Source organism: Lepidochelys olivacea, assembly GCF_965140295.1.
Source record: "Lepidochelys olivacea isolate rLepOli2 genome assembly, chromosome: 9".
In the NCBI taxonomy this organism is placed as follows: Eukaryota; Metazoa; Chordata; order Testudines; family Cheloniidae; genus Lepidochelys; species Lepidochelys olivacea.
Window position 1 is genome coordinate 9,272,432 of NC_140419.1, and position 27,966 is coordinate 9,300,397.

Genomic DNA, 27,966 nt, shown 5'->3' on the forward strand with positions numbered 1-27,966 from the left:
GAATAAAGTGAATGAGTCCATTCTCCTTAAGCGCTTGATGGAGGTATTTAAAATGTTTCATCAATATAATGAGAATCCCAGCTGACCTATAGAGGTGCCAAGCCTCCAGGATTGTCCTGGAGTCTCCAGGAATTAAAGATTAAACTTTAATTTAAGATTATGTCATGTGATGAAACCTTCAGGGATATGTCCAACCAAAACTGGCAACCCTAGTGACCTGCAGCTCAAAATCATTTTTAAATCTATCTGGTGAGGCCACAGGAGTTTGTAAATCTTTCTTGTGTGCAAAGTGTAATTTATTGGTACATTGTTTACTAAAACTGGTTACAATGCTTTGGCCTCATCTGTTTCAATTCTAGAGCTAATAGATCATTGTTAATGGATCAGGCTATCATTGGATGAAGAAATCAAATTCTTTTGCCTCTTGGACATCATTTTATCAGCCGAGTTGTCCAAGTTATAAAATTCTGTTCCACGATATAAACAAAACAGGCCAGGTTCTGATCTCATTTCCACAGGTATAAATCTAGAGTATCCACTTCAAAGGAATTACTCCAGATTTCCACAGGTGTGGAATCTGGCCCATTGAACAGTAACCTAAGAGCAAAATCTATATTAATCTTTTTCTTCCTACACTCTTCAGTCTGTTTTCCTGAATTGTAGGAAATTTACATTTGTATATAGTGTTTCCATTAAAGATATAATGGGGTGGAGGAGAAACCCTGCCCCTGTGGATTGCTAGCCAGTACAGGGATTGTCTCTGTGTGTTTGTACAGCACCTAGCACAAGAGAGCCCAAGTCTCACTCAGGCCTCTACCCACAACTATAATACAAATCATCATCATGGATACTGCTAAACCATCCCTTCCAGAGAAGACTTTTATCTCATAGGAGGGGAGTCAGTGTTTCTTGGTGCTGAAGGGTTCAATCCCCCTGAGCAACCCAGGGATGGAGATTGTTACTGTCATGATACCAGGCTAGCTGCACTTCTGACTGCTCTCTGGTCTCTCTCAATGCAGCCCCTCAGGTTTCAGGCCCTGTGCCTTTACCACTCCTGGCATGGAATCCTATGATGCTGCCACTCTTAGACCAGGTCCTGGTCTATGGTACCTTATGGACCACCCATGCTTATCTATCAGGCCTCACTGGGTAAGTTACTGCTATTCTTCCCTTTGGGAGCTGTGACCAGTGAACAATACAGTGCCCAGACAGCCCTCTCAAAACCAAGTATTGTTTAATCTTAACAGTGGGAACAAAGCAGAACATAAAAGTAAAAGGATTTTAAACCAATGAATGGTCTACACACAAGCCTGTCTTACCTAAGTCCTTCCACATTGTGAAGGGAGCCTAGGAAGGCCTGGTTTCTTCAGACACCCTGGTGGGTGCCTTTGGCAGTCAGTTTGTTCTCCCAAATAGGTCCTTGACAACTGTGTCTCCTCCCTGCTAGAGAGAGTCCTTTTAAAACTAGTCAGGAATCAGGACCTTTGTTCTCCTCAGTTTCTGGGGCTTGGACCTTGCTACCCCAAACCTGTTTGGTGAGCTCCATAGGGGGTTGGAGATAGGACATGAAAGCAAATGGCTCCTGCATTTTGTTGGCAAATGGGTAGCCATCTTGAGCCATTGTCTGGGTCCCTGCTTGTTTCTCCAACACCTTGCTATTAAAATAACCCATCATATTCATAGAGCAAATATCCCAATAACCACATCAACAAGACACTACTCATAGATTATTACAGAGCACCCCATTTCTGCCACAGTTACAGAAATTCCATTAGCAAAGATGGGGCCGTCTTATCTGTATGCTAACCCCCTAGCAATACTGTAGCTGCTGTGCAAACGAATACATCAAATAAAGATTAATCATGCACTGTTTTGTAATCTGACATGTACGCTCACATAGATGTATTGCCTTCTCCCAATATTTAAAGTGGCTAAAGCAGGTCCTGTTCCCAGCCTGAGTGGGATGCCTGGGGGTTGAGAGGCCCAAAGAGAGGGAGCTGAAGAGCAAGAGAGTTCACCCTATGCTCAGGTTGCATCAGGAACTCCTGCAGCTCCTGTCCCACCAGGTCGTGACACCACTTAATCAGATGTGGCCTGATTGCCTCCCCACTGCCACCCTGTGCACCAGCAGGGGCCAGGTAATGATTTGCAGTGCCCACAGCAGGGAGCCGAGCCCAGCCAGCCTTGGGGGACAGGAGCTACTTTGACAAGACAGGAGGTTTTGGGGATCAAATCAGGACAGTGCTGCGAAACCCAAGACTGCTGGGAGATCTGGTAGGTGGCAGCTGATACTGGCACATTTTACCTACATGCTCTAGCAGCTTTCAAAGAGGTGTGTCCAAACAAAAACCCTGGATCCAAACAACCCTGAGTTTGGGGAAAATCTGGGATGTGATCTGCAGCCACACCTTGTGAGTGGGACCCATCTCTAGGAGACGCATTCCATTTTTTCCACCTTTAAATAGCTAATAAATTTGCACTTAGCTTTCCCATTTTCCCAGTAAAATTCAATTTACATTGATCTCTAGGCAGGCTTTGAAGGAGGAAAATGTACAGATTGGGAGGGAGGGATTTCTAACTTCCCTGCACAGACTTTGTATTGCCTGCAGCAGGGTGATCATGTTTTGTGGCTTTTGGGCCATTGCTTCCCCTTTTCACTCCTCTTGGTCAGCAGCTGGGATCCATAGCCAGGAACTGCTGAAGGCTTCTCTATCCATTACTGCAGCTCTAAAGGGCAGCTAGACTCTCAGGGGGCTCGTTATTGTCCACCACAAGACAGCTGCTTTGCCCTTGCACCACCTAGTGGTCTCAGCTCTGCTTCTGGATCTAAGATGCTGGCCCCCTGTAGGCACCAGTTTGGTTTATTTATACCAACCAATGCCCACAGGTAGAGCTCCGCAAATCTGCGGATATCCGCTTTATATCCACGAATGCAGATATCTGCAGATCAGATGTAGAGACAAATTTTGTATCTCTGCAGGGCTCTACCTACATATGGAACACTAGATGCTGGCAAAACCAGCAGGGAAGTCCCAGGATGGGAGATAACGTTACACTAGCAGAAGAGCAAATGTAAATGCTCCCTAGGTGTTTTATATTTATTTCGCATGTGAAGTGGCTTCTCCATTGTAAACTGGTATTTCACATCTTTCTTTCTTCTTTCCTTTTTTTAAAACCAGGGTCTTTTGAGATTAACTTCCCACTGCCCAGGGAAAATTCCCTGTGCAGAGAATAACATTGGGCTGGTTTGGATCAATGAAGGATTTTGGAAGGAAAAGCGAAGCCACAGGGCTTATCAATATCACCTTGCAGGAGGGTGGGGTAGGGGCTGAGTTTCTGCCCCCTGTCTTCACCTGGTGCTTTGTTCACTCTCTACAATGGGGAAGGTGCCTTTAAAAATCCTGCCAAACCCGAGGACTGAGTAATATTCAGATCCATAGCGTGATCTCAGGTTTTAAACAGCCCACCGCACCTCTCTCTTTGTCCAATGTTTCCAGAAGAGACGTGATGAGGATTTTAACAAACTCCCTAGGCTCAGTGTGTGTGTGTGTGCTTTATCCTTTAAGGTCAACCAAGCATAAGACTTAAAATGGACATACATCTCTCACTGCCAAAGGTGGAGGAGGGTGGGGGCAGAGAAGCACCAGCCTCCTTCCAGCCACTCCTGAGTAAACAGAGAGCTGACCTCAGGCTGCAATGGTGTGATTTCCCTTTGCAAGCGCCACTCCTCTTTACAATAGTCCATAGCTCCAGGATTTTTTCCTGACTCAAAGCATTAACATCCCCAAGCCTCCCTGGAGGCAGGTAGCAGGCAGCTGATTTGTCTCTTTATTCCTTGCTTCGTTCTTAAGGGGGGGGATAAAACCCCTAAGCAATCAACTCTGCTTTTTTATTTTATTACCTTTCATGTAAAAGAACCTTTGTTAGGGGGTTATCCCCACGCATGCAGGGTTGCAGACTGCAGAAGATGGCCAGTGCCCAGGAGATGTAAGGAGCTTGGAAGAATCCTACCCTGGGAGTGGTACTTGCTTTGTGTGTGTGTAGCCTCCCACTCCAGTTGCATTTTTTTTTTTTTAAATGCTGTGCAGTGCTTCGGTGAGATGCTTTTTTGGTTAAAAGAAGAAGAGATGTCACACCAGGAGCTAACCCAGCGACTGGCTACAGTCATCACTCATGTGGGTAAGGTATCTCTCTTCTTCCCCTTACCTTTTGCATGGATTTTGGGCTCACTTCTCTTCACCTCCTCCACAGGCTGGGAGGCAAGGCTGCTGTGCCTTAGGCTTGTTTCAGTGTGTATGGTAACACCCATTGTTTCATGTTCTCCATGTACATAAATCTCTCCACTGTCTTTTCCACTGCAAGCATCCGATGAAGTGAGCTGTAGCTCCGGAAAGCTTATGCTCAAATAAATTGGTTAGTCTCTAAGGTGCCACAAGTCCTCCTTTTCCTTTTGCAGCAGCTTTGTGTGACACCTTGCGAGGGATTTCGGCGCAATTGGCGAATTGCAAAAAGCTTGCCCTCAAAAAATCTTTTGGTTAATGCATTTGTCCACTGTGCAATTCTTTAGGCTTTTCAAAAAATGCAGATGTGCTTATTGTGAATTGAATTGCATTAAATCTACACGGGTAGTAATACCTGCCGATGAAATGCTATAAGGGCAGGGGCTGTGTTAGGGGCTCTCTATAAAATGTATCGGGCTCGTCTTCACAGCGCTATCTTGGGAAACTAAAAATTGCAGCCAGTTAAAATGTAATTCTGTATTTTTACTGTCAGTGCTGTTTGAAGGGTTCTGGAAGACCATAGGGCAGGTGGATGAGAGCTGTTTTAGAGCCCAGGCACCTGGTAGTTTTTTCTTTTCTTAATCTCTGAAGGATTAATAATCCTGTGATGCACTAACCTGGGCACACTGAGTTAGGAGGAGGTGGTGGTTTAACCTGCTAGCCAGGTGTTGACAGTGATGAGCAAACAACTGCAAGAAACTGCCCATTAATTACTTCACCTGCAATGTCTCAAAGCATGAGTTTTACCAGATGAAAATAATCAAGTTAATAAGGCAGTGGAGTATGCTTTTTGCACCTTTATCTTGAGGCATACAATTGAGCAAAAGCTGATTGTGACTGTTTAAAGTAGGTGAAGAGAACATTTTTTTTAACTGACTAGGCAGGGAGGCATATTTCTATAGCTGTCCATTTTTGTAATGGATTATGTATTGTGAATGCAAAGGACACTGAAAGCATATTGAATTTGTATAATATCTGCGCTAAAATACTGTGGGTTCAAAGCGTGGCTTTCAAGTAATGTATAATAACACTTTAGATTCAGATGTTTGTGTGTTTGTTGATCTTAGCTGTAGAACCTAAATGGTTGGTGGTGGGTATGTGCTGATTATTGCATTAGGCAAATTTACATATAGAATTTTAAAATAATATAAAATTCTATAGAATTTTTAAATTAAAGCCCCAGTCCTGTAACATGTTCCACACATGGAATATGGATGGGCCTCTGTGCCTGGCTTCAGTGTGGCCTGATGGGGGTGCTAGGGTTTGGCCTTGGAGAAGCGTTTGCAGGACCAGGAATTAGACCAAGAAGACAGAGAGATGCATGTGAAAGCTACTGTGTAACTGTAAGATTAATTATGTATTGTCTGAATTTGTGTCAATCAGAAAAATAAAATTAAAGACTCTGGCATTCATTTTGAGGCAAATATTATTTTGTAAAGCTGGGATTTCAAAGGTGCTTAAGGGATTTAAGCACTCATCGATTTCCTCCCCTCCCCCTGTCTCTTTAGGCTCACTTGAAACCCCCCATCTGCTATATTATCACTTAATTCTTCCCCCCCCCTCGCAAAAGTAGAACCTTTGATATACCGAAGATGAATGCCAAGATTTGCTAATATGTAAATTAGAGGTATGTCAGCCTCCATTTGGGAACTTCAGAAATGTAGGAACCTGCTTTGACCATTAGTGATCAGACTAATGCTTTGCACTTTTCATCCAAAGCCTTCTCAAACATTAATTAATCTTCACATGTCTCCTGACAGTTGGGGATGTATTACATCTGTGTTACCCAGGTGAGAGAAATTCAGTGGTTTTCCCAAGATTATGCAGCAAGTCAGTGCTAGTGGGAGAATAAAACTCAGATTTCTAAACCTTGCTCTGAGTACTAGAACTAAATTCTCTGCTTCTGAATAGTTCAGGGCATGGAAATCTGATCTGAATGTTTCCATAGAGTGTGCAAGTATATATAAAATAAGGGAACCAAAATATATTTGTACAAAAATGGAAGTGATTAAAAAACAAAATCCATCTTTTAAAAAACATTTTTCATAACCCTCTGCTGATGCACTGTTTTTTCTGAATCCCACATTCTACTGTGAGTCATGTTAGCAGAATCAGCAGCTGATTATTAAATCAAAAAGTCCTTCTATGGCAGTGGTTGCAGGCAATCTCAGAGCACTGAGAACCTCTCAAAGCTCCGATAACTTCCCATCCCATGCAAGAGCAGGACAGCTACCATTATGAATACACTCAATAGTATTTGCTACTTCAGTAGCATCTTTCATCCCAAAGAGACCCAAAGCACTATTCACGCTTATTGACACTCAACCCCAGTACAATGCAGCTACTTCTGGGGTGGAAATACAGCACTCAACCAGCACAATAGTGAGAAGTGGCGGAAGAGGAAATTTGGATATGACCTAGCTCCTTCTACTTACAAAAAGTACCATGGGATCTTTAGTGTCCATGCAAAGTAGGCAAGACCTCCATTTTTAAATGTCTCACATGGGAGTGTCACATGCATATGAAACTAGGAACATAGAGAACAGGACTGGAAGGGATTTCCTATGTCATCGAGTCCTGTCCCTGCTATCACAGGAAATCCCATCCCGTAATCCCATTCATGAATTTATCAAGCTCCATCTTAAAACTAGTTAGGTTTTTTACCCCCATAACTCCTATTGGAAGGCTGTTTCAGAACCATACTCTTCTCTGATAGCTGATTTCCATGTGGGAGGAGGCTTCTATCTGCCTTGAAAGGATGATTTAAGTCTGTGAGGATCTACGTGTTGGTTCCAGGGACTCTGTGTTTCCAAACACACGCCGTGATCCTTCTGTGAGCTCCACGCAGATGGCACCTGCACAGAGTCAATACATTAAAGCTCATTGCGGGATCAGTGTCCAAATATGTAGGGCACAGTGACTAGTTTACCTCTGCACATACCCTTTTGGTGACCTGCACCTTGTAATGCAGCTTTTTCTCCGTGTTGATCAACAGATGCCTGATTCCGATCTTCTTTTTTTTTATTTTTTTTTGGCACCAGTGTGCTTTCTCTGATTTCAGTGGAGTTACTCTTGCTTTACACTGGTGTGGATGAGAACAAAAAGGGACCTAAGGTTCCTAGAACTGGTGCACTTTGTATATTTTCTCCTTCGGATCCACAGAGCATGGGAAATGTTCCCCAGAGCTCACTGCAGAAATTGTTTCAAGGACAGATATAGATTAAAAAAAAAATAATTTACACACTTTCCTTGAGTGACACTTCTCACCTTGCAAGATTGTGTTCCTTGGATAGATGGGTGAAAAGCTGTTCGTTATGATGGAGAGAAGAACCCACGCTTGGGGTCTGGGGCTGACAGTGGCTGTGTGTTTGTGTGGGAATTCTTTCACTCTTCCGGCTTGCAAAACCCACAGGAATAAACCTCCATGCCCCCACAATCCCACCCACGCCTGGCAGCTTGTTCCCAGCTCTGCTGTGAGTGGGAAGAGCTCTCTGGGCATTGGTATGCAGATGGGCACACCCACCAAGTGTCCCACTTTGTCACAAGATTTTATTCTTGAAAATGACTTCCGCAATGAGGCGGGGCCACCAGGACAGATGTCAGCAGCTTAAGAAGGAAACAACTGAACTCGTACCCTACCTTTGCATTAAACCCCTCAGTACCATTGAGGCCTGGTTTACAGAGATGCTAAGCGTCCACAGCACCCTTTGATTTCAGGTGAGGTTGACTCTGAAAATGAGGACCAGGTCAAAATGAGCTGCTTTGTTAGCGTCTCTTGTCTTGGAAGCACTGAGCTAAAACCTTAATATGTATACAACCTGCTACGTAAACTATACATGAAATAATAATCATAATTAATAAAAAAAGGACCTGCACTTTTATCACAGCTTCCATCCGCAGTCTCAGAGTGCTTTACAAATATTAATTGTAACCTCTCATGGCTCAGTGAAGTAAATGTTACCCATTTTACAGATGGGGAACTGAGGCTCAGAGTGGCGACATGACTTATCCAAGGTTATCCTGAGAGTCAAGTGGCAGAGCCAGGAACAGAACTGAGATCCCCTGACTCCCAGGCCTATGAATTCACCACAGGACGTCAATTCCTGTCACCTGGGTTCCATCCCCGCCATAGGGCAGTTGGGTGAAATGTGTCTGCAGCACAAGGCCATGCAATGCTGCAGTTTAGGACAGGAAGTAAAGGAAGATACTGCATCCATTTGAATGTGCAGGAGGAAATTAGGTCAGCGGAATATAATAATCCAAGATGGAACTTGATCAAGATTGATTTCGTTTTTCACGTGCTGGTGTCACAATCTCTGTCTTGTGCTGTGAAACTACCAGTTATCTTAATATATATCACAGCTTTGCACAGAGCATAGTAAACATTGCTAATCTGTGTCCTGTGTACAGCACTCTTCATGCTAACTTTTTAAGCAATCTTCCTTAAACGTATTGTATCAGATGGCGCCCTTTGTTACTTCTGTGCAAATGCAACCCCACTGATGTCAAGTCAAAGAAAACCACACTGTCCATGGATCATTCCTTTGGTCTCAGACTACCTCAGAGCATTCATGCAATTTAGGATTTCATTTCAAGTACGTTTATTTGGATCTGTTCTAGACCCAGTGAGCAACTAGTGATGACTGACCTTTTTGCATCAGCCAGAAAGCACTGGTTTTCTTCACCTTGCTCTCTGATGCAGACAGAGGGCGTGTCCTTTGTTCCATTGCCCATAAAGAGGGATTTAGAAATCTGCAAAGAAGTGTTTGCTAAATCTGCAGGGGTTTTCCCTGCAAAATCTGCAAAAATGTGGTGGAGTTTTTTCTTCCAAGATCAGTCACTCTTTGTTTTCTCCTATTCTGCTTCGTGGGCCTGTTTAATTGCACAATCAGATTAACTCATTGTAAGACAGAAGGGGAGCTATTAAAAAGATATTCACTGGCTTTTTAAAAACTGAACAGCAAGCAAAGCTTGTAAACGTAACCAGTGTAGCTAATAAAATCTGCAGATGCTTGTTTTGTATTTCCCAAAATGTAGAAATTCATGGGACTTTAAATAACACCTGGTACTTCAAACAAACAAATGCACTTTATACATTTTGTTGAGTCTCTCTCTGAAATAAAGAACATGTGAAACTGTCAAAAACTATGGATCCAGAATAGTGTTCTGGGTTCTTCTCTATACCTACCCAAGATACTTAGTTGTAGGGCCCTACCAAATTCATGGCCATGAAAAACATGTCCCGGACCATGAAATCTGGTCTCCGCCTGTGAAATTTGATCTTTTGTATACTTTTACCCTATACTATACAGACCAGTGTTTCTCAAAATGGGGGTCCTGACCCAAAAGGGAGTTTCAGGGGGGTCACAAAGTTATTTTAGGGGCGTCATGGAATTGTCTCTCATACTTCTGTGCTGCCCTCAGAGCTGAGAGGCCAGAGAGCAGTGGTCGTTGGCCAGCAGCAGCAGTCTGCCAGCAGAAGGGCAGAAGTAAGGGTGACAATACCATACCATGCCACCCATACTGCTGGGCGGCCGGAGAGTGATGGCTGCTGACTGAAGGTGGCTGCAGGTGGCAGCACAAAAGTAAGGATGGCAATTCTGCACCCCCTCACCCCCAAAATAACCTTGTGATTTCCGCCCCCCCAACCTTTTGGGTCAGGACCCCTACAATTACAACACCATGAAATTTCAGGTTTAAATAGCTGAAATCATGAAATTTACGAGTTTAAAAATCCTATGACTGTGACATTGACCAAAATGGACCCTGAATTTGGTAGGCAGGGACGGATTAATCTTCTGTGGGCCTGGCTCCAAACATATTTGTGGGCCCCCATGGGGGCAATGGAACATGGTGGGTGGGGGTGGAGGGGTGGTGTGTCGGTCCCTGGAGTGAGGGGCCAGTCAGGGGCAATGGGGCATGGCATGGAGAGGGCAGCCCTGCTCTGCCCAGCCCTGTGAGAGGGCACTGTTTACAAACTGGCAGTTGCCAGACACACAGTAGCCTGCCTGGCCCTGTGCTTCCAGCATGCCTCTTCCCCTCGTGGGCAGGCCCATGCCATGGCACACATCCCCCCCCTCACCCAACACCGGAACCACCACCCCCCCCATGGCCAGAGCCTGCCCCCGGACCCGCTATGCCCAGCGCCCCCCCGACCCTACCACAAATGCACAGTGCCCTGCACAACACCATCCCTGCCCAGCGCCCCCCTGCACACAGCCCCACCACAGCTGGCCAGCACCCCCCACATAGAACTCCCACTCCCTAGTGCCCCAACACACACAGATCCTCCCCGCCCCTTCACAGCCCAGCACCCGCCCAGGCCCTCCAGAGACCTCTCCCCCGTGCCCTGCCTACTGGCTGCACTCACCAGCCCTGCTCAGAGGCAACTGTGTCTGGCGGGCTGAGCTGGCAGCGCAGCGAGGGTTGGTCACGGGGCGGGGAATCGCTCTAGCCCCTCCGGACGAGGGCAGGCTCCCTCAGGACATTCTTGCCTGGAGGGGCCCAGCCAAGCCTTCCCCCCCTTTCCCCCCATAAATGACCAAGACTGGCCAGGCTTCTGCACCAGTCCCAGGTGGCTCAGCTCTGGGGAGACAGGCGGGGCCCCACAGGTGGTAGGAAGCAGAGACTGCCCGGAGCCAGAGGTGCACTGGGGTCCGGCCAGGGGGCAGAGAGAAACCGGCGGGTGGGGGCAGGGGGCAGAGAGGAGCCCTCCGCCAGCGGGCCGAGAGAAGCAAGTGGCTGGCAGGGTCTCAGGCACAGTACAAGCAGAACAGGCCGGGGCCCCTTCTGAGCATGGGCCTGGCACCATTGTAAACCTGGCACTGTTGGTAGGGCCTGACTTATATTGTCCTTTTGACTCGGAATGTAGGGGGGGAAAAGAGGCTAACCGGCTTCCAGAACCACTGGAAACGGTAACTCTGTAGCATGTTGTCTCCATTTCCTAACACAAGAACAAGGAGACATTTAATGACATTAAAAGGTGGCAGATTCAAACCCAGTAAAAGTAAATGTTTTTTCACGCAGTGTGCGGTTAGATTGCAGAACTCATGGCCATAGGAAGCTGTTGAGGCCAAGAACTTCACAACCACCACTCCGGATCTAATTGCTATGATTTGTGTTACTGTAGCTGTTAGGAACCCCAACCATGGTGTAGGCTATAAAGATGCTGCTTGTTTATGTTCTGTAGAAATGTGTTGAACTATAAGTAGCCCCAAAAATCTATTGGTTAAAAATAGGCTTGACAACAGTCAAGCAAGGCATGGTAAAACAGGAGCGAAATGAGACTGCTCAGAGGCAAGTTAGAGAGATTAGTTCGCACACAACCCCAGGTCATGTTGTAAACATGTTTTGGTCCAAACTGGTTTTTACAAATGTTTCAGATAACTTGTTAATGTTGTGGAACATGCTTTCTAGATTGATAGTTATTGATGTAGAATTTACGCAGCTGCTAATGAAGATGATGATTAATTTAAATAGCCAATGAGAAAGTAGAAAACATTGAATTGTGGTTTAAAAGGTGGATTTGGATTCTTTGACCATGGGATGGTGTTCCAAGAAGGAGGAGTGCTAGGCAGAGACGGGCTCCACCTAACAAAGAGAGGGAAGAGCATCTTCGCAAGCAGGCTGACTAACCTAGTGAGGAGGGCTTTAAACTAGGTTCACTGGGGGAAGGAGACCAAAGCCCTGAGGTAAGTGGGGAAGTGGGATACTGGGAGGAAGCATGAGCAGGAGCGCGTGAATGGGGAGGGCTCCTGCCTCATACTGAGAAAGAGGGACGCTCAGTGAGTTATCTCAAGTGCCTATACACAAATGCAAGAAGCCTGGGAAACAAGCAGGGAGAGCTGGAAGTCCTGGCACAGTCAAGGAATTATGATGTGATTGGAATAACCGAGACTTGGTGGGATAACTCACATGACTGGAGTACTGTCATGGATGGATATAAACTGTTCAGGAAGGACAGGCAGGGCAGAAAAGGTGGTGGAGTTGCACTGTATGTAAGGGAGCAGTATGCTCAGAGCTCAAGTATGAAACTGCAGAAAAACCTGAGTGTCTCTAGATTAAGTTTAGAAGCGTGAGCAACAAGAGTGATGTCGTGGTGGGAGTCTGCTATAGACCACCGGACCAGGGGGATAAGGTGGACGAGGCTTCCTTCCGGCAACTAACGGAAGTTACTAGATCGCAGGCTCTGGTTCTTATGGGAGACTTCGATCACCCTGATATCTGCTGGGAGAGCAATATAGCGGTGCACAGACAATCCAGGAAGTTTTTGGAAAGTATAGGGGACAATTTCCTGGTGCAAGTGCTGGAGGAACCAACTAGGGGCAGAGCTCTTCTTGACCTGCTGCTCACAAACCGGGAAGAATTAGTAGGGGAAGCAAAAGTGGATGGGAACCTGAGAGGCAGTGACCATGAGGTGGTCGAGTTCAGGATCCTGACACAGGGAAGAAAGGAGAGCAGCAGAATACAGACCCTGGACTTCAGAAAAGCAGACTTTGACTCCCTCAGGGAACTGATGGGCAGGATCCCCTGGGAGAATAACATGAGGGGGAAAGGAGTCCAGGAGAGCTGGTTGTATTTTAAATAATCCTTATTGAGGTTACAGGGACAAACCACCCCGATGTGTAGAAAGAATAGTAAATATGCCAGGCGACCAGCTTGGCTTAACAGTGAAATCCTTGCTGATCTAAAACACAAAAAAGAAGCTTACAAGAAGTGGAAGATTGGACAAATGACCAGGGAAGAGTATAAAAATATTGCTCGGGCATGCAGGAGTGAAATCAGGAAGGCCAAATCACACCTGGAGTTGCAGCTAGCAAGAGATGTTAACAGGAACAAGAAAGGTTTCTTCAGGTATGTTAGCAACAAGAAGAAAGTCAAGGAAAGTGTGGGCCCCTTACTGAATGAGGGAGGCAACCTAGTGACAGAGGATGTGGAAAAAGCGAATGTACTCAATGCTTTTTTTGCCTCTGTCTTCACGAACAAGGTCAGCTCCCAGACTACTGCACTGGGCAGCACAGCATGGGGAGGAGATGACCAGCCCTCTGTGGAGAAAGAAGTGGTTCAGGACTATTGAGAAAAGCTGGACGAGCACAAGTCCATGGGGCCGGATGCGTTGCATCCGAGAGTGCTAAAGGAATTGGCGGCTGTGATTGCAGAGCCATTGGCCATTATCTTTGAAAACTCGTGGCGAACGGGGGAAGTCCCAGATGGCTGGAAAAAGGCTAATGTAGTGCCAATCTTTAAAAAAGGGAAGAAGGAGGATCCTGGGAACTACAGCCTCACCTCAGTCCCCGGAAAAATCATGGAGCAGGTCCTCAAAGAATCAATCCTGAAGCACTTACATGAGAGGAAAGTGATCAGGAACAGTCAGCATGTATTCACCAAGGGAAGGTCATGCCTGACTAATCTAATCGCCTTCTATGATGAGATTACTGGTTCTGTGGATGAAGGGAAAGCAGTGGATGTATTGTTTCTTGACTTTAGCAAAGCTTTTGACACGGTCTCCCACAGTACTCTTGCCAGCTAGTTAAAGAAGTATGGGCTGGATGAATGGACGATAAGGTGGATAGAAAGTTGGCTAGATTGTCGGGCTCAGCGGGCAGTGATCAATGGCTCCATGTCTAGTTGGCAGCTGGTATCAAGTGGAGTGCCCCAAGGTTCGGTCCTGGGGCCGGTTTTGTTCAATATCTTCATAAATGATCTGGAGGATGGTCTGGATTGCACCCTCAGCAAGTTTGCGGATGACACTAAACTGGGAGGAGAGATAGATACGCTGGAGGGTAGGGATAGGATACAGAGGGCCCTAGACAAATTAGAGGATTGGGCCAAAAGAAATCTGATGAGGTTCAACAAGGACAAGTGCAGAGTCCTGCACTTAGGATGGAAGAACCCCATGCACCGCTACAGACTAGGGACCGAATGGCTCGGCAGCAGTTCTGCAGAAAAGGACCTAGGGGTTACAGTGGACGAGAAGCTGGATATGAGTCAACAGTGTGCCCTTGTTGCCAAGAAGACCAACGGCATTTTGGGCTGTATAAGTAGGGGCATTGCCAGCAGATCGAGGGACATGATCGTTCTCCTCTATTCCACATTGGTGAGGCCTCATCTGGAGTACTGTGTCCAGTTTTGGGCCCCACACTACAAGAAGGATGTGGAATAATTAGAAAACGTCCAGCGGAAGGCAACAAAAATGATTAGGGGACTGGAACACATGACTTTTATGAGGAGAGGCTGAGGGAACTGGGGATGTTTAGTCTGTGGAAGAGAAGAATGAGGGGGGATTTGATAGCTGCTTTCAACTACCTGAAAGGGGGTTCCAAAGAGGATGGCTCTAGACTATTCTCAGTGGTAGCAGATGACAGAACGATGAGTAATGGTCTCAAGTTGCAGTGGGGGAGGTTTAGGTTGGATATTAGGAAAAACTTTTTCACTAGGAGGGTAGTGAAACACTGGAATGTGTTACCTAGGGAGGTGGTGGAATCTCCTTCCTTAGAAGTTTTTAAGGTCAGGCTTGACAAAGCCCTGGCTGGGATGATTTAGTTGGGGATTGGTCCTGCTTTGAGCAGGGGGTTGGACTAGATGACCTCCTGAGGTCGCTTCCAACCCTGATATTCTATGATTTAATGTTAATTATGGGGCGTTGTTATAATTGATTATAAAAAGGATAGCACACTGATTTTTTTAGATTAGACTTGCCTATCTGCCATCAAGGAACCATTAGAGAGGATTTTACCCACTCCCCTCATATAGGGACTGATCATCCCTAAATGCATCATTCCTTATTTTAACCATATAATCGGGACCACATACAGCAAAGGTGACAATGGACCCGGGCCCCCTTGTGCTAGGTGCTGTACAAAGATAGAACAGATGGGGGCAGATTATACTCTGTTTTCCTCTAAAGCATCTGGCATGGCCCCTGGCAGAGACAGGATACTGAACTAGATGGACCTTGGGGTCTAATCCAGTCTGGCAAGGCCGATGTTCCTATTTCGGTCGGCCTCACATTGTATTAGCAACAGCACGCACTCTGTCTCTCCCCCGTTTTCCGCAATAGCAGAAATAGTTGATTAGTTTCTGGTTGTTTTTGTTTCCGTGGGTGAGTGGGTGTTTGTTGGTATGCGAAGCAATTATTGAGGGAAAGCTAAATGGCAGAGCTGAGTCCTGCAATTAGCCCTGGTGATGCTCGTAGTGTCTTCTCTCCTGTGTCAATGAGCTGAGTGCACTGGTTCCAGCTCCTGTGTAAGTTCTGCCTCCCATACTTGGACACCTTCCTCTCGTCGATCATGATTTCATTTTCCAGGGGGCTTGTAGGCTGTAAGGGAGGTTGTGGGTGCATAAGGAGAGGTGATCACTCAGGTAGCCAGGGCCAATCCAATAGAGAGACCTGAATGAATGTAAGGAAGGATCACAGAATTACACTCTGTGCTCAGTGGGGCTGTCACAGACACCAGAGCACTAGGGCCATGTGCCCTCACTGGCCTGTATTTTGCAGCCAGCTGAAGCTTTTCCAGGGCATGTGGCTTCATTCCCCGATATAACGAGTAATTGCAGTAATTGAACCTGGAGGTCACAAATGTGTAGATCGCAGAGGCCAGATCTGTGTCTGGTAGGACGGGGCACAGTCTTCTGGCCAGTCCTAGGTGGAAGGGGATTTTTTTTTTTTTTGTTGCCTGGTTATTTGGATTCTTCCGTGCTACTGGTGCCCAAATGGACCTCAAGGCTGTGATTGACTTAACAGTCTGACGACAGTGGGAGATAAATTCCTCAAATCCCTTCCCCTTTCCTGCCCTCCTGGGCTCAGCCTCCCCAGGTGCTGATTTGGGCCAGGTGCCAAGAGCTTGGAGGTGGTGATGTGGGCATTTGATGTAAAGAAGACCCAGAAGGGTCTCGACCACTCTCCCTATAACCTCTTATCAGCGGTGAATAATGCAGGGTATGTCTACACGAGAGCTGGAAGGTGTAAATCACAGCACAAGGACACATAGCCGCACTAGAGAGATGCATTTTAGTACGGTTACGTGTAAATGTGTACACCTAGGAACAAAGAATGTAGGCCATACTTAAAGAATGGGGACTGTATCCTGGGAAGGGAAGCAGGGACTCTGAAAAAGATTTGGGGCTCATGGTGGATAATTTGCAGAACATGAGCTCCCGGTGTGACGCTGTGGCCAAAAGAGCTAATGCCATCCAGGGATGCATGAACAGGGGAATCTTGAGCAGAAGTAAAAAGGTTATTTTACCGCTGTATTTGGCACTGGTGCGACCGCTGCTGGCATACTGTGTCCAGTTCTGGTGCCCACAGTTCAAGGATATTGATAAAGTAGAAAGGGTTCAGAGAAGAACCACAAGAATGATTAAAGAATTAGAAAACAGGCCTTAGAGTGATGGGTTGAACTCTTTTTGAGTCTATTTAGCTTAACAAAGAGAAGGAGTGACTTGATTACAGGCTATAAGTATCTACATGGGGAACAAATATTTAATAATGGGCTCTTCAGTCCAGCAGAGAAAGGCATAACACAATCCAATGGCTGGAAATTGAAGCTAGATGAATTCAGATTGGAAACAAGGGGTAACATTTTTAACAGTGAGAGTAATTAACTGCTGGAACAATTTACCAAGGGTCATGATGGATTCTCCCTAACTGACCATTTTAAAATCAAAACTGAATGTTTTTCCAAAAGATCTGCTCTAGGAATTATTTTGGGGAAGTTCTATGGCCTGTGTTATACAGGAGGTCAGACTAGGTGATCACAGTGATCTCTTCTGATCTTGGATTCTATGAATCTACCTCTGATCAAGCTAGCCTGTTAAAAACAGAAGTGTAGCCATGGTGGTGCAAGCAGCAGGAGGGGCTACCCGCCCTGAGTATGGTCCTGTCTGAGACCCTACGACAGGGGTGGGCAAACTAGCCCTCAGGGCTTCGGATCCGGTCCGCGGGATTGCCCCCCGTGGTGCCGCAGGCCCCGTGCCGCTCTCAGAAGTGGCCAGCACCACATCCTTGGGGCCCCGGGGGGAAGGGGACCCAGAGGGTTTTGTGCATAGCCCTTGCCTCCAGGCACTGCCCCCCGTTAGCTGGGAACGGGGAACCGCGGCCAATGGGAGCTTCGGGGGAGGTACCAGGAAGCGTGGCAAGGGCAGCGCGCGGAGCTCTATGCCCCCCTCCCCCAGGGGCGGCGCAGGGATGTGGTTCCGGCCGCTTCTCGGAGCAGTGCGGCGTGGGGCCAGGGAAGGCAGGCAGGGAGCCTGCCCTGGCACCGGTGCATGCCACTGCAACCCTGGAGCCGCTTTAGGTAAGCGGTGCCAGGCTGAAGCCCAAACTCCTCCTGCACCCCGCCCCCCAACTCCCTGCCCTGAGCCCCCTGCCTGCACCTCGCACCCCTCCTGCACCCCAACCCCCTGCCCTGAGCCCCCTCATACACCCGGCACCCCTCATCTGCCCCAATCCCTTGCCCTGAGCCCGTTACTGCGCACCGCACCCCAACCCCGCATACAATTTCCCCACCCAGATGTGGCCCTCGGCCTAAAAAGTGTGCTCACCCCTGCCCTACGATGTCCTCGAGGCCATTAGCCTCTCCTGCTGCTTGCATTGCTGCGGCTACAGTTCTGTTTCCAGCACTCTAGCTGGATCAGAGCCAGTGCAGGTAGGTCTCCTCGAGCTGAAATTTACACCTTTAGCTCCAGTGTAGACACACCCACCGAGGAGTGGGGCGTGCAGGTGGGGGCTTTGGAGCTGGAGGGGCAGTACCCCGTGTGGCCCTCTGAACTCAGACCAAGTGGGAGGACTACTTCCCTCCTCCCTGGTAGCCCACTGGTCGGAACTCCATGCAGCTGAGGCCCTGTAGGGCTTGGGGTAGGGGAGGGAGCGAGGGTATCGAGCTGGAAGGTGGCATGGATCTCTGGCAATGCGGCAGATCTACCACTAGAGAAGTCTATGGCAGGGAAAGCCTTTCCTAGAAGCCTTCACTTCTCCATGCCTTCTGCACCCCTCAGAGCTGGAACTAGTCTGCCTGGGGTGCAGGCACAGGGAATTGGATGCACCGCAAATGCATGCTGCTTATCATTCACGGAAGTGACTTCCCTTCTGCTAGGCTTTAGGGCCCCTCTCCCCAGCAGGACTTGACTCAAAACACAAGGAGACGGGTAAAAACAAGCACTCTTCCCAGATCTCTCATTGGGGTTTCTTTACAGCCATGTAACCTGGTAATCTTAATATGCATATTTCAGCCCATTAACTAGCGCTATTTTAAAAGGAACTAACTCTTTTTATAAAGCAACAGAGGAATGGAACTGGTCTCTGGGAATCAGATTTACAGCCTAGCATAAAACAGTGGGACACATCACTAGTTGAAACCGCTTTGTATGAAAGAGTGATGTATAGATTATACAGTAAAAGAATAATTTGACTGCATATAGTTAAGCACTGGAATAAATTGCCGAGAGAGGATTGTGGAATCTCCATCATTGGAGATTTTTAAGAGCAGGTTAGACAAACACCTGTCAGCAGATCTCAAACTTTATGTAAGGGGACTGTTGCCCCCTTACTAACATTCAGTGGGGGTGTTTTAGTTGCTAGCTCCCGGTACTAAAAAGGGGGACGGGTCTATGGGAAATCAGGACCCTGAGACTGACAGTCCCCAGGAACAATGGGGAGAGGCCAATGCCCCAAGTCAGCCTGAATGACAGGGCAGGCAGGCTAGTCAGGAGGCCAGGGAGGTCCCATCGTCCGTGTGAGCTGGATTTGCCTGGGTCAGACAGAGTGGGGCTGAGCTAAGGAGAAAGCAGGGGCCCAAGCTGAGCTGGGGGGCAGAGCTGGGCCAGATCCAGAGGGACCAGAAAAGCAGCCCAGAGAGAGCAGACCCTGTCCTGGGAGCAGAGCTGCAGCCCCAAAGCCAGAGGCACAGCCCAGAGAGAGCAGACTTGCCCTGGGTGCAGAGCTGCAGCAACCAGAAGCAGAGGGGCCAGCAAAGCAGCCCAGGAAGCAGGTCAGTGCTGGGAGCAGAGTCACAGAAGCAGCCTGCAGAGCAGACCTGTCCTGGGAGCAGAGCTGCAGCCCCAAAGCCAGAGGCACAGCCCAGAGAGAGCAGACTTGCCCTGGGAGCAGAGCTGCAGCAACCAGAGCCAGAGGGGCCAGAGAAGCAGCCCAGGGAGCTGGAGGCAGAGCAGCAGCAGCAGTGCAGAGACCGAGTGGTGGAGCCGGGGCTGGAGCAGTCCAGAGCTGGGTGCGGTGAGCAGCTGGGGAGACCGAGGGGGACCCTGGGCAGCAGGCCCAGCACAGGGAGACGTCTCAGCCAAGAGGCTCTGCAGGCCAGGCTTGGATCATAACCCCGACAGGGCGGGGGCCACACTGGGAAGAAGGGTCCTACCACTTAGTGCCTGAGAGCGTGTGGCCACCACCAGAGCAAGCGTCCAACCTACAGCATCCCTGCAGCACAGCCAGGGCCGGAGAAGGAGGCCTGGGACTTACAAGGAACAGACTGTGAACTGCCCTGACGTTCCAGAGACCCTGTTTGTGATGTTCCCTGCCACAGAGCGGGTTGATGTGTTTCCTTTAACCTTTCCCATTTTTCCTTATTCTTTTTAAAATTGATTGTGGATTAAATAACTTGCATTTGCTTTAACTTGTATGTAATGGTCAGTGGGTCAGAGAAGTGCCCAGTGCAGAGAGAGTACCCCGGAGTGGGGACATCCTAGCCCCTGTCCGAGGTGACCACAGCAGGGTTGGGGGTCGAGCCCCCCAGGAATCCTGGGCCCAGCCTTGTTGGGGTTACGAGGACTCTGCCAGACAGGAGAGTGGAAGGGGAGTCCTCAAGGGCAGGGAGGCCACTGGGTAAAGGAAGTGGGAGCGAGGACTCAGATCCTTTCGTTAGCCCACTTCACTGGGGTAGTGCAGAAACCAGGAAAGTACCCCACAAGAGCGGGACTATTCCCCCGCTTACATTTAGCAACCCAAGGACCCCCATTTTGATTTTAAAATTTTTGGTGACCCCGAAGCCCCTCTGCTCAGCCCTTGCCATGCCCCTTCTCCAAGGCCCCACTCACTCCATCCCCTCTCCCTCAGTCGTTCACTCTCCCCCACCCTCACTCACTTTCATCAGACTGGGGCAGGGAGTTTGGGTGCGGGCTCTGGGAGGGAGTTTGGGTGTGTGAGGGGTATGGGCTCCAGGAGGGAGGGAGTTTGGGTGCACATCCCTCTGGCAGTGGCTCCTAGGTGGGGGGGCCATGGGGTCTCCACATGTTGCCCCCGCCCCCAGGGCCACAAGGTCATGCTGGCTGCTTCTGGGAGCGGCACAGAGCCAGGGCAGGTAGGAAGCCTGCCTGAGCCCTGCTGCGCCACTGGACTTCTAGTGTGCAGGAGGTGCTGGGAGGGAAGGGGAAGAGTTGATCAGCGGGGCTCGCAGACCCCCTGGGACCTCCAGGGGTCCACACACCCCAGTTTGAGAGACGCTGGTCTAGATAATACTTAGTCCTGCCATGAGTGCAGGGGACTGGACTAGATGACCTCTCAAGGTCCTTTCCACTTCTGATATTGGACCATTCCTATCTCACATTAGTAAAGTCTATGTATTTTACCAATCCTTTTTCCTTTATATATGTTTTTGCTAATATTTGTTCCAGATTACCTCATCTTCATGTAGTATATGGTACCTTTTTCATGTCTTTTATTCATATAAATTTAAATAAATACAATTATAACAACAGACGTAAGACTTAGTAGGTGTAGTGCCAATTAAAAGCTCCCATCCCCAGCAAGCGAAACCAGAGCCATGCACAGATACACACAACTGTTTCAGCCCTTCCAAACGCCCACAGATGGGCTTTGGCAAGTCAACAGATTTGAGCTATATCAGAAGACAACTTTTATCCTGCAATGCTTTGCATGTGAGCATGAGGGTCCACCTATGTGCAAGGCATTGCAGGATTGGGCAGAATTAATTCGGAAACCAAGGGGTCCACACTGAGAACTCATGGCTGGCAGCTCCATCTTTCCTACTCCCGGTCACTCATGCTGATCTTTGCTGCAGCAGCGTGGCACAGGTGAGGTAAGACGTCTCCAGGCCATTTAGGGAATTAGACCTTAATGTTATCCAGAAACCAATGCAAATCCTTGAGCACTGGTGTAATGTGCTTCTAGTGAGGTACCATGAGCTCCCATAGATTGCACTAGCTTCTACCTCCAAATGGATTTATGGTGCAGTCCCATGATAGTTTTGGAGGTGACCTACATGTGAATTGCGAAGTCAAGATTGGTATTGGAGAAGAAGGCACTTGGCCAGACACCGTTGCAAAAAGGTGATCCTGGTCGGTGCTGCTCTTTGGCCACCTAAAAGCCGATGGGGCTGTAACCTGATACCCTAAGTTGCACACTTGGGTTACAACTGATGGACATATATATTCAGCTGGGGGAGGGGGGCGGTTGACAGAACCTTGGCCAAATCCTCCAACTCACGGTTGTAGGCTCAGGATTTCATCTCAGCCCGTTTCAGTGTCTTACGGTCGTGCTTACTGATATATCATGTCCCTAAAAATCCATAAAGATAAGAATGGAGAGGAACTGTCTGCCTTGCTCTGTTGCTAAGCATCGGTTGGAGATGAACAGGAACCCACGCTTTCATGCTGTAGAAAGCGGGAGCTCCCAGCTTACACAAAGGGGCTGTGCAAACACTGGGGGGCTCAGTTTGGGAAGCAAACTCTGCAGTTTGGGTCACAAGCATTGGAGCAAATCAGCGGCCGACAGGCTCACTTGATGATCTAGCCCCCGGCACCTCCCTTTCTCACCTTTTGGTGTCTGGGCCGGGGGAGGGGAGTCCTGGATGGATGGGGTGAGAGAGACCACCCTGTGCAAATTCTCTGGAGCTATGGGCACTGAATGTCACTCATTAGTGTGAGCTGGAGGGCGGCACAGGTGGAACTCAAGGCTTGCTGAGGGGTTGGTAGGTGCGAGGGTAGGTGTGATGATTCTGCATCCCTGTGCCTGGGTATCAATGGTAAATAAAACCAGTGGGAGTTTGAGAAGGAGATGGCGCCAGTGTTCCAGTCAGTTCCAAACTCTGTGTCTGAGAGAAGCTCAAGAAACAGCCCTGTTGTAAATATGCCATGTAGCACTCAATCAAAATGCCTGACAGCTCATTAGGTGGAGAGCCTTTTCCCATCTCTCAGCTCATCTCTTATTTAGTCCCTTTCCTTGCCTTCCAATACTGTCTGCATCAAAGGAGTCCCCTGAGAGGACATCTCCCTGTAGGCAGAGGGCGTAGAGCCAGCGGAAGGAGCTGCAGTCCTGCTAAGTAGAAAGTAAGCTAAGAGTATTTTAATGGCTGACACCTTGGTCTCCTCCTCTTCTGCCCTTTCTGCCGACATGCTTGAAGTCTCTTAGCCCTGGATACACAGGCCCTGATGGGTGACTCAGCATCCAAACCACAATGAGACATGCTGCACAGCGCCCTTTGATGACTGATAAAAACACTTGTGACCGCAATTAATGAGCTCCCTCTCTCTTTTTTCAGCCTTAAACGTTTTGGCTGCAGGAATTCCTCCCTTCAGACCTTAGCTAAGGGACCAAGGAAAGGTGAATGCTTGAGTTACACAATGCTACTTAACTCTCATATCTCACAGTGGTGGAGAAAAGGTGGTGGAGCACTATCATCCCCACTTTACAGTTGGGGAAATGGAGGTACAGAAAGACTTGACTTGCTCAAAGTCATTATCAGAACTGAGAACAGAACCCAGTTCTCCAGGCTCCCAGCTTCGGGTTCTGTCTACCGGATAACACTGCACCATTGGGTCTCGTTCATTCTGGGCAGGGGAATATGAGTTCAATGCCGTGATGTCGCTCTCTAGACAGACAGTAACTGGTGCTAGAGAACGATGCATCTTCTAGAACAGGGGCGGCCAACCTGTGGCTTTGGAGCCCCATGCAGGTCTTCAGAGGTTAACATGCGGCTCCTTGTCTAGGCACCGACTCTGGGGCTGGAGCTACAGACGCCAGCTTTCCAATGTGCCGGGGGTGTGGGGGTGCTCATTGCTCAACCCTTGGCTCTGCCACAGGCCCTGCCCCCACTCCTCCCCCATCCCCCCCAGAGCCTCCTGCACGCCACTAAACAGCTGACCAGGAGGTGCAGGGAGGGAGGGGGCGGGGCTGCTGGTGGGTGGGAGACACTGGGAGCTGCTGGGGGGCTGCTGACGTATTACGGTGGCTCTTTGGCAAAGTACAGTGGTAAATTCTGGCTCCTTCTCAGGCTCGAGTTGGCCACTCCTGTTCTAGAAGGATCAACATTCCTGCTATGATGCATCACTCTTTATTGTATGTGACTTATGTCCAAAGAAACTGACGTACCTGGAAATGAAGCGCAGGTATCTGGAGAGGAGGGGGAAAGAGGCATTGTGGGTTTTTTGTTGTTGTTTTTTTTTAAAGCTCCCTTTAAAATGAATGGATGGAAAAATACCACTTCTTAGCACAGCAGAACCCACACCACTGACCACAGTAACATGCAAATGATGGCCAGGGATCGGATAGGGGAATACTGCTTGATCTGATAGCAGGAACTGGTTTATTAGTCAGAATTTTGTTGCAAACACAGACTCCTTGGCCTCATATAAGGGGAGAGGAACCTTCACTATCCCATACCGGGTTCTGCTGTGGAAGGCCTATCTGGTGGGGGAATGAACAGAGTGTGGTGTGATCCGTGTGTACTTCTGATCCAGAGTGTGGTGTGATCCGTGTGTACTTCCGATCCAATGTGCTATCTGAGTGCAGAATATGTTATGTCTGCTAATTGGAGAATATGAGCCGTATGTTTGAGAAGCGACTGAGCCTGTGTATTACTGGAGATCCATGTCCAACTTCTGAACTCAGTTAGACCTGTGTAAATCCAGTGTACCTCCGCTGATTTTGGTGGATTTACACTGGTCTAACTAAGATCAGAAGCACACCCTTTGTCTCCCTCACCTCTTGCCATCTAGCTGCCCATCAGCCCTACAGAAGGCAATAGATATGTAGGGTGACCAGACAGCAAGTGTGAAAAATCAGGATGGGGTGGGGGGTAATAAGCACCTATATAAGACAAAGCCCCAAATATCAGGACTGTCTCTATAAAATCGGGACATCTGGTCACACTGTAGATATGACACCCTTTTAGTAAAGAAAGATCCAAAGAACACATGGCTGATGGGATTAACATCCCGCCTCTGACCTTTATTGCTATATTCCTTGCAATGTAATAAACAGAATGAAGTGCTGGGCCTGGACAACAGCTGCAGGGACCAGATTTTTATTAAGCACTGGTGGAAAGTCCTTTTTCCCAAGACTCTGACCCTTGTGGATGATACGGTTTGGATGACCTGCCTAGAACCAAATCATCTGCTGAACAATCAATTGCTCTGTGTTGGGGCCCTGTTGTCTGTGTATCATGCATCCTGATTCTCCACCCACGCAGTGACAGAAATCTCCTGAATGCTAGAGGGTGGAAGAGAATGAAAGTGGGAAGGAGCGTTGCACAGTTATAAAGATGACAGACCTCAGGAACATGGCCCCCCCTTGGAGAGGCAGAATTGTTTCTGTTTGTTCCCAGGAATGGGAAATTTCTCTATTTTTCCAGCAGCAAAATGAAGCAGAGCTGGAAATTGTGTTACTCAGCAGCATCAGCACAGATAGCAGAGCTGGATTACAGGTTAAGTGCCATATAGATATATACAGACAACTATGGTTATCTCAAGAGCTTAATATACAGAACAGTCGCTTTCCACCTCTATCCATTGCAGCTATTAGCGGGGTGTTCCCCAGCCAGTACAAAACTGCAGGTCCCAGCTGACATGGTCAAGAGGGAGGCCAAGCTACCCATATATAAAATGGATGTGGATGCTGAGTGACCAGCATCATCCGTTTTGCTCAACAGGACCAGCTGAAGCATTGTAAAATCCAAAGCAGCCTAGCTCCTCTTACACGTCTGTTTTGGAGTGGTCCTGAAAACACCCCTCTCTAAAATTACAACTGACTGCCCTGGGGAGCACCCAACTGACAACAGGCCTGATTCTTCTCTCATTTACACTAGAATATTTCCAGTAATTTTGAGACCCTGACTCCTGATCCACACCCCGTGTGACTGAAAAGAGAATCAGGCCTAGCACCTTTAGTCCCTGGTGAGAGGGACCACCCCATGTTGCTCTTCTGATGGCGAACATGGAGCTGTGCCCTCAGGGCTAGAGGGAGCCATGTGCAATGGTCCTCTGCAATAGGGTCAGTCACAACAATTCCAGGCCTTTTATATATAGTGCTCTCTCAGGAATGCATTATAGGAGTCACAGGACTCTGTTACAATGAATGCATAGCTCACCATATCCAGCAGCTTAAACAGAGACCTGCTAGTCATTCCTGGCTCTCCCATGTTTATTAACCCAGACTGTGATGCTGAAGGCTACCACAATTCCTGACCTGGATCGTGCAACCACAGAATGGACAATTAGCTCACAGAGGGAACCTCAGAGGAAACCCAAAACGTTGCTGCTGACACACTATCTGCTTAAAATGTTCTCCCAAAAGCATGTAGAGATTTACAGTATCTCGCTGCTCCTTGCTTTTTGAAAACCATTATACATTTTTCTCCAGCCTTCTTCTATCTGGCCAAATCGTATCAGTCAGCCATGGACAATCTCAATACATTGCCTCTTCTCAGGCTTGTGAAATCTTTTTCCAACTTGGCACAATGGGGCCCTGGTCCATGACTAGATCTCCTAGGCACTACAAATAATACAGAATCTTATTACTTATTGTTTGGGCAATAACCATTTCATAGCTTAGACACTGATCCTGGAGGGTGCCGAGAGTCCTTACATCCTGTCCAAGTCAATGGGAGTTGTTGGCACTCAGCACCTAGCCAAATTGGGCCCTTTATCCCATGGCAAAGGCAGGCATTAGGATTTTGAACACAGTTGGCCTGGCCCATAACTACAGCCCCAAACAGCTTTGGGAGACGGTGCTCTGCATGTGCCACTTTGGGAGTCCAGAGACTTGGGTTATATTCGCAGATCTGCCACTGACTTACTTGCATTGAGACCTTGGATAAATCACTTACGATCCCATTTCCACTGGATTTGTGAGTGCTTGGTGGCTCTGGAAGTCAGTCGCATGGTTTCTCAAGCTGGGTTTCCAAAATCAGTGGACACTTTTTCAAATGTTGATTGTAATCTCTCTGCTGTTCAGCTACCCCAATGCTAAAATGCAGGGCAGGGGTGTTGTATTCATCTTTGTGAAGTGGTGTTGAGATGTGTGGATGAAAAATGCTATTGTGAGCCTGACTCAGAGCCCAGAAAAGACCCCCAATGGCTCTATGAGAGCGTATCTGTCCATCCACCTACCAATATGTCCCTCATCACCATAATATCTGGGCACTTATAATTATTAAAGGGCTTTCAGAATGTCAATCCACATATTTAAGTCTTGTGTTACAGATTTTCATATAAGCATGGTTGGCTTTGACATATCTGCAGCGTAGGTGGTTGCCTAGGGAAACAAGATACTCGGGGCTGGAAAATGTTTAGCTACTGCTTATTGCAAGTGGCTGGGCCACACAATTTCCAGGTTGGCTCAGGCAATGAATTCTTTACAGCTGGCCCTGCATACAGGAGCAGCAGTCTGCTTTGCCAATTCATAAATACAATGCTGATGTGCAAGATGCTGTAGCAACCGCTGCCAGCTGGACAAATGGGATCTGATTCTCCTCTAACTTAATGTCAGGTTTACATTGATGTAATTCCATTGAGTTCAATGGGGTTACTCCTGACCGACGCTGGGGAACCAGGCCCCATGGTTCTTGTTATATGCAGATTTCCAGCAGCAAGACAGCCCCAGACTGGGTGTTCATTACACTGCTAGCAAAGTGAAAGATTGGTAGGGAGGGACAAGTCCTCAACCCACTGAAGTCTTTAGGAGTCTTGCCATTGGCCTCAGTGGGGCCAGGATCGGATGGTTATGGACACTAGCTATTGCTTGAGAGTGTGCTGTGGGACAGGTGGTGCAATAGGTGACTGCATTGGCTCTTTTCCTCCAAAGCCAGTCTAGGTGTGAACACTGATACAATTATGACAACCACCAAAAATAAATGTTACGGTCTCTTTCTCCTTTCCATTCATGCACACACCAGGGCTTGGGAAACTTACCTGACGTTTACTAGTCCAAGGATTAGATCTGCTAGCCAGGATGAAAGATACTTGTGCCCCCCAGGCCACGCCCTGCAAAGCCACATCCATTGTCATTTAAAGGAATAAAGCAATAGTGTACTGTTTGTCAAGCACTGTATTTAATGTAACATTACCAATGTGTTTTCTGTTTAATAACGTAATGTGCTGTCTCCCTTGGTTTTTGTTAGATCTTCCCATTCTGACTTCACTCCACTTTTTCCTTTCTATTTGTGCATTATTCAATATTTGGTCTCTCTGTCTTTCCAAGTATTCCCTAACTGTGTACGATGTCCCAGATCAAGACCCTCCATACCATTGTAGAACTCTGAACGTCCTACATCTTTGAAAGTCAGGCCTCTTGCGCTCGCTGCCTAAAGCTGAATTTAGATGCCTAACTAGAAGCCCCCACATTTGAATATTTCTACCTAAATGACTTGCCTACATTTTGATTAGTAACCCCCCTGTCTTTGGGTTCTGTGATGGAACGCCCTCGGGCAGCAGGCCCTGAGGT

At 47.9% G+C, this 27,966-nt stretch overlaps 1 protein-coding gene across 2 annotated transcripts in view; it reads left to right on the forward strand.

The window, feature by feature from the left end:
* The first annotated feature begins 3,921 nt into the window (after positions 1-3,921).
* Positions 3,922-27,966, forward strand: part of MCF2L2 (MCF.2 cell line derived transforming sequence-like 2) — a 319,138-nt gene continuing 295,093 nt past the window's right edge. For both annotated transcript variants that reach the window (XM_084638977.1, XM_084638978.1), the window contains exon 1: positions 3,922-4,179. In XM_084638977.1, coding sequence (XP_084495103.1) covers positions 4,101-4,179 — 79 coding nt within the window. In that variant the 5' untranslated portion in view covers positions 3,922-4,100. The remainder of the gene's footprint in view (positions 4,180-27,966) is intronic.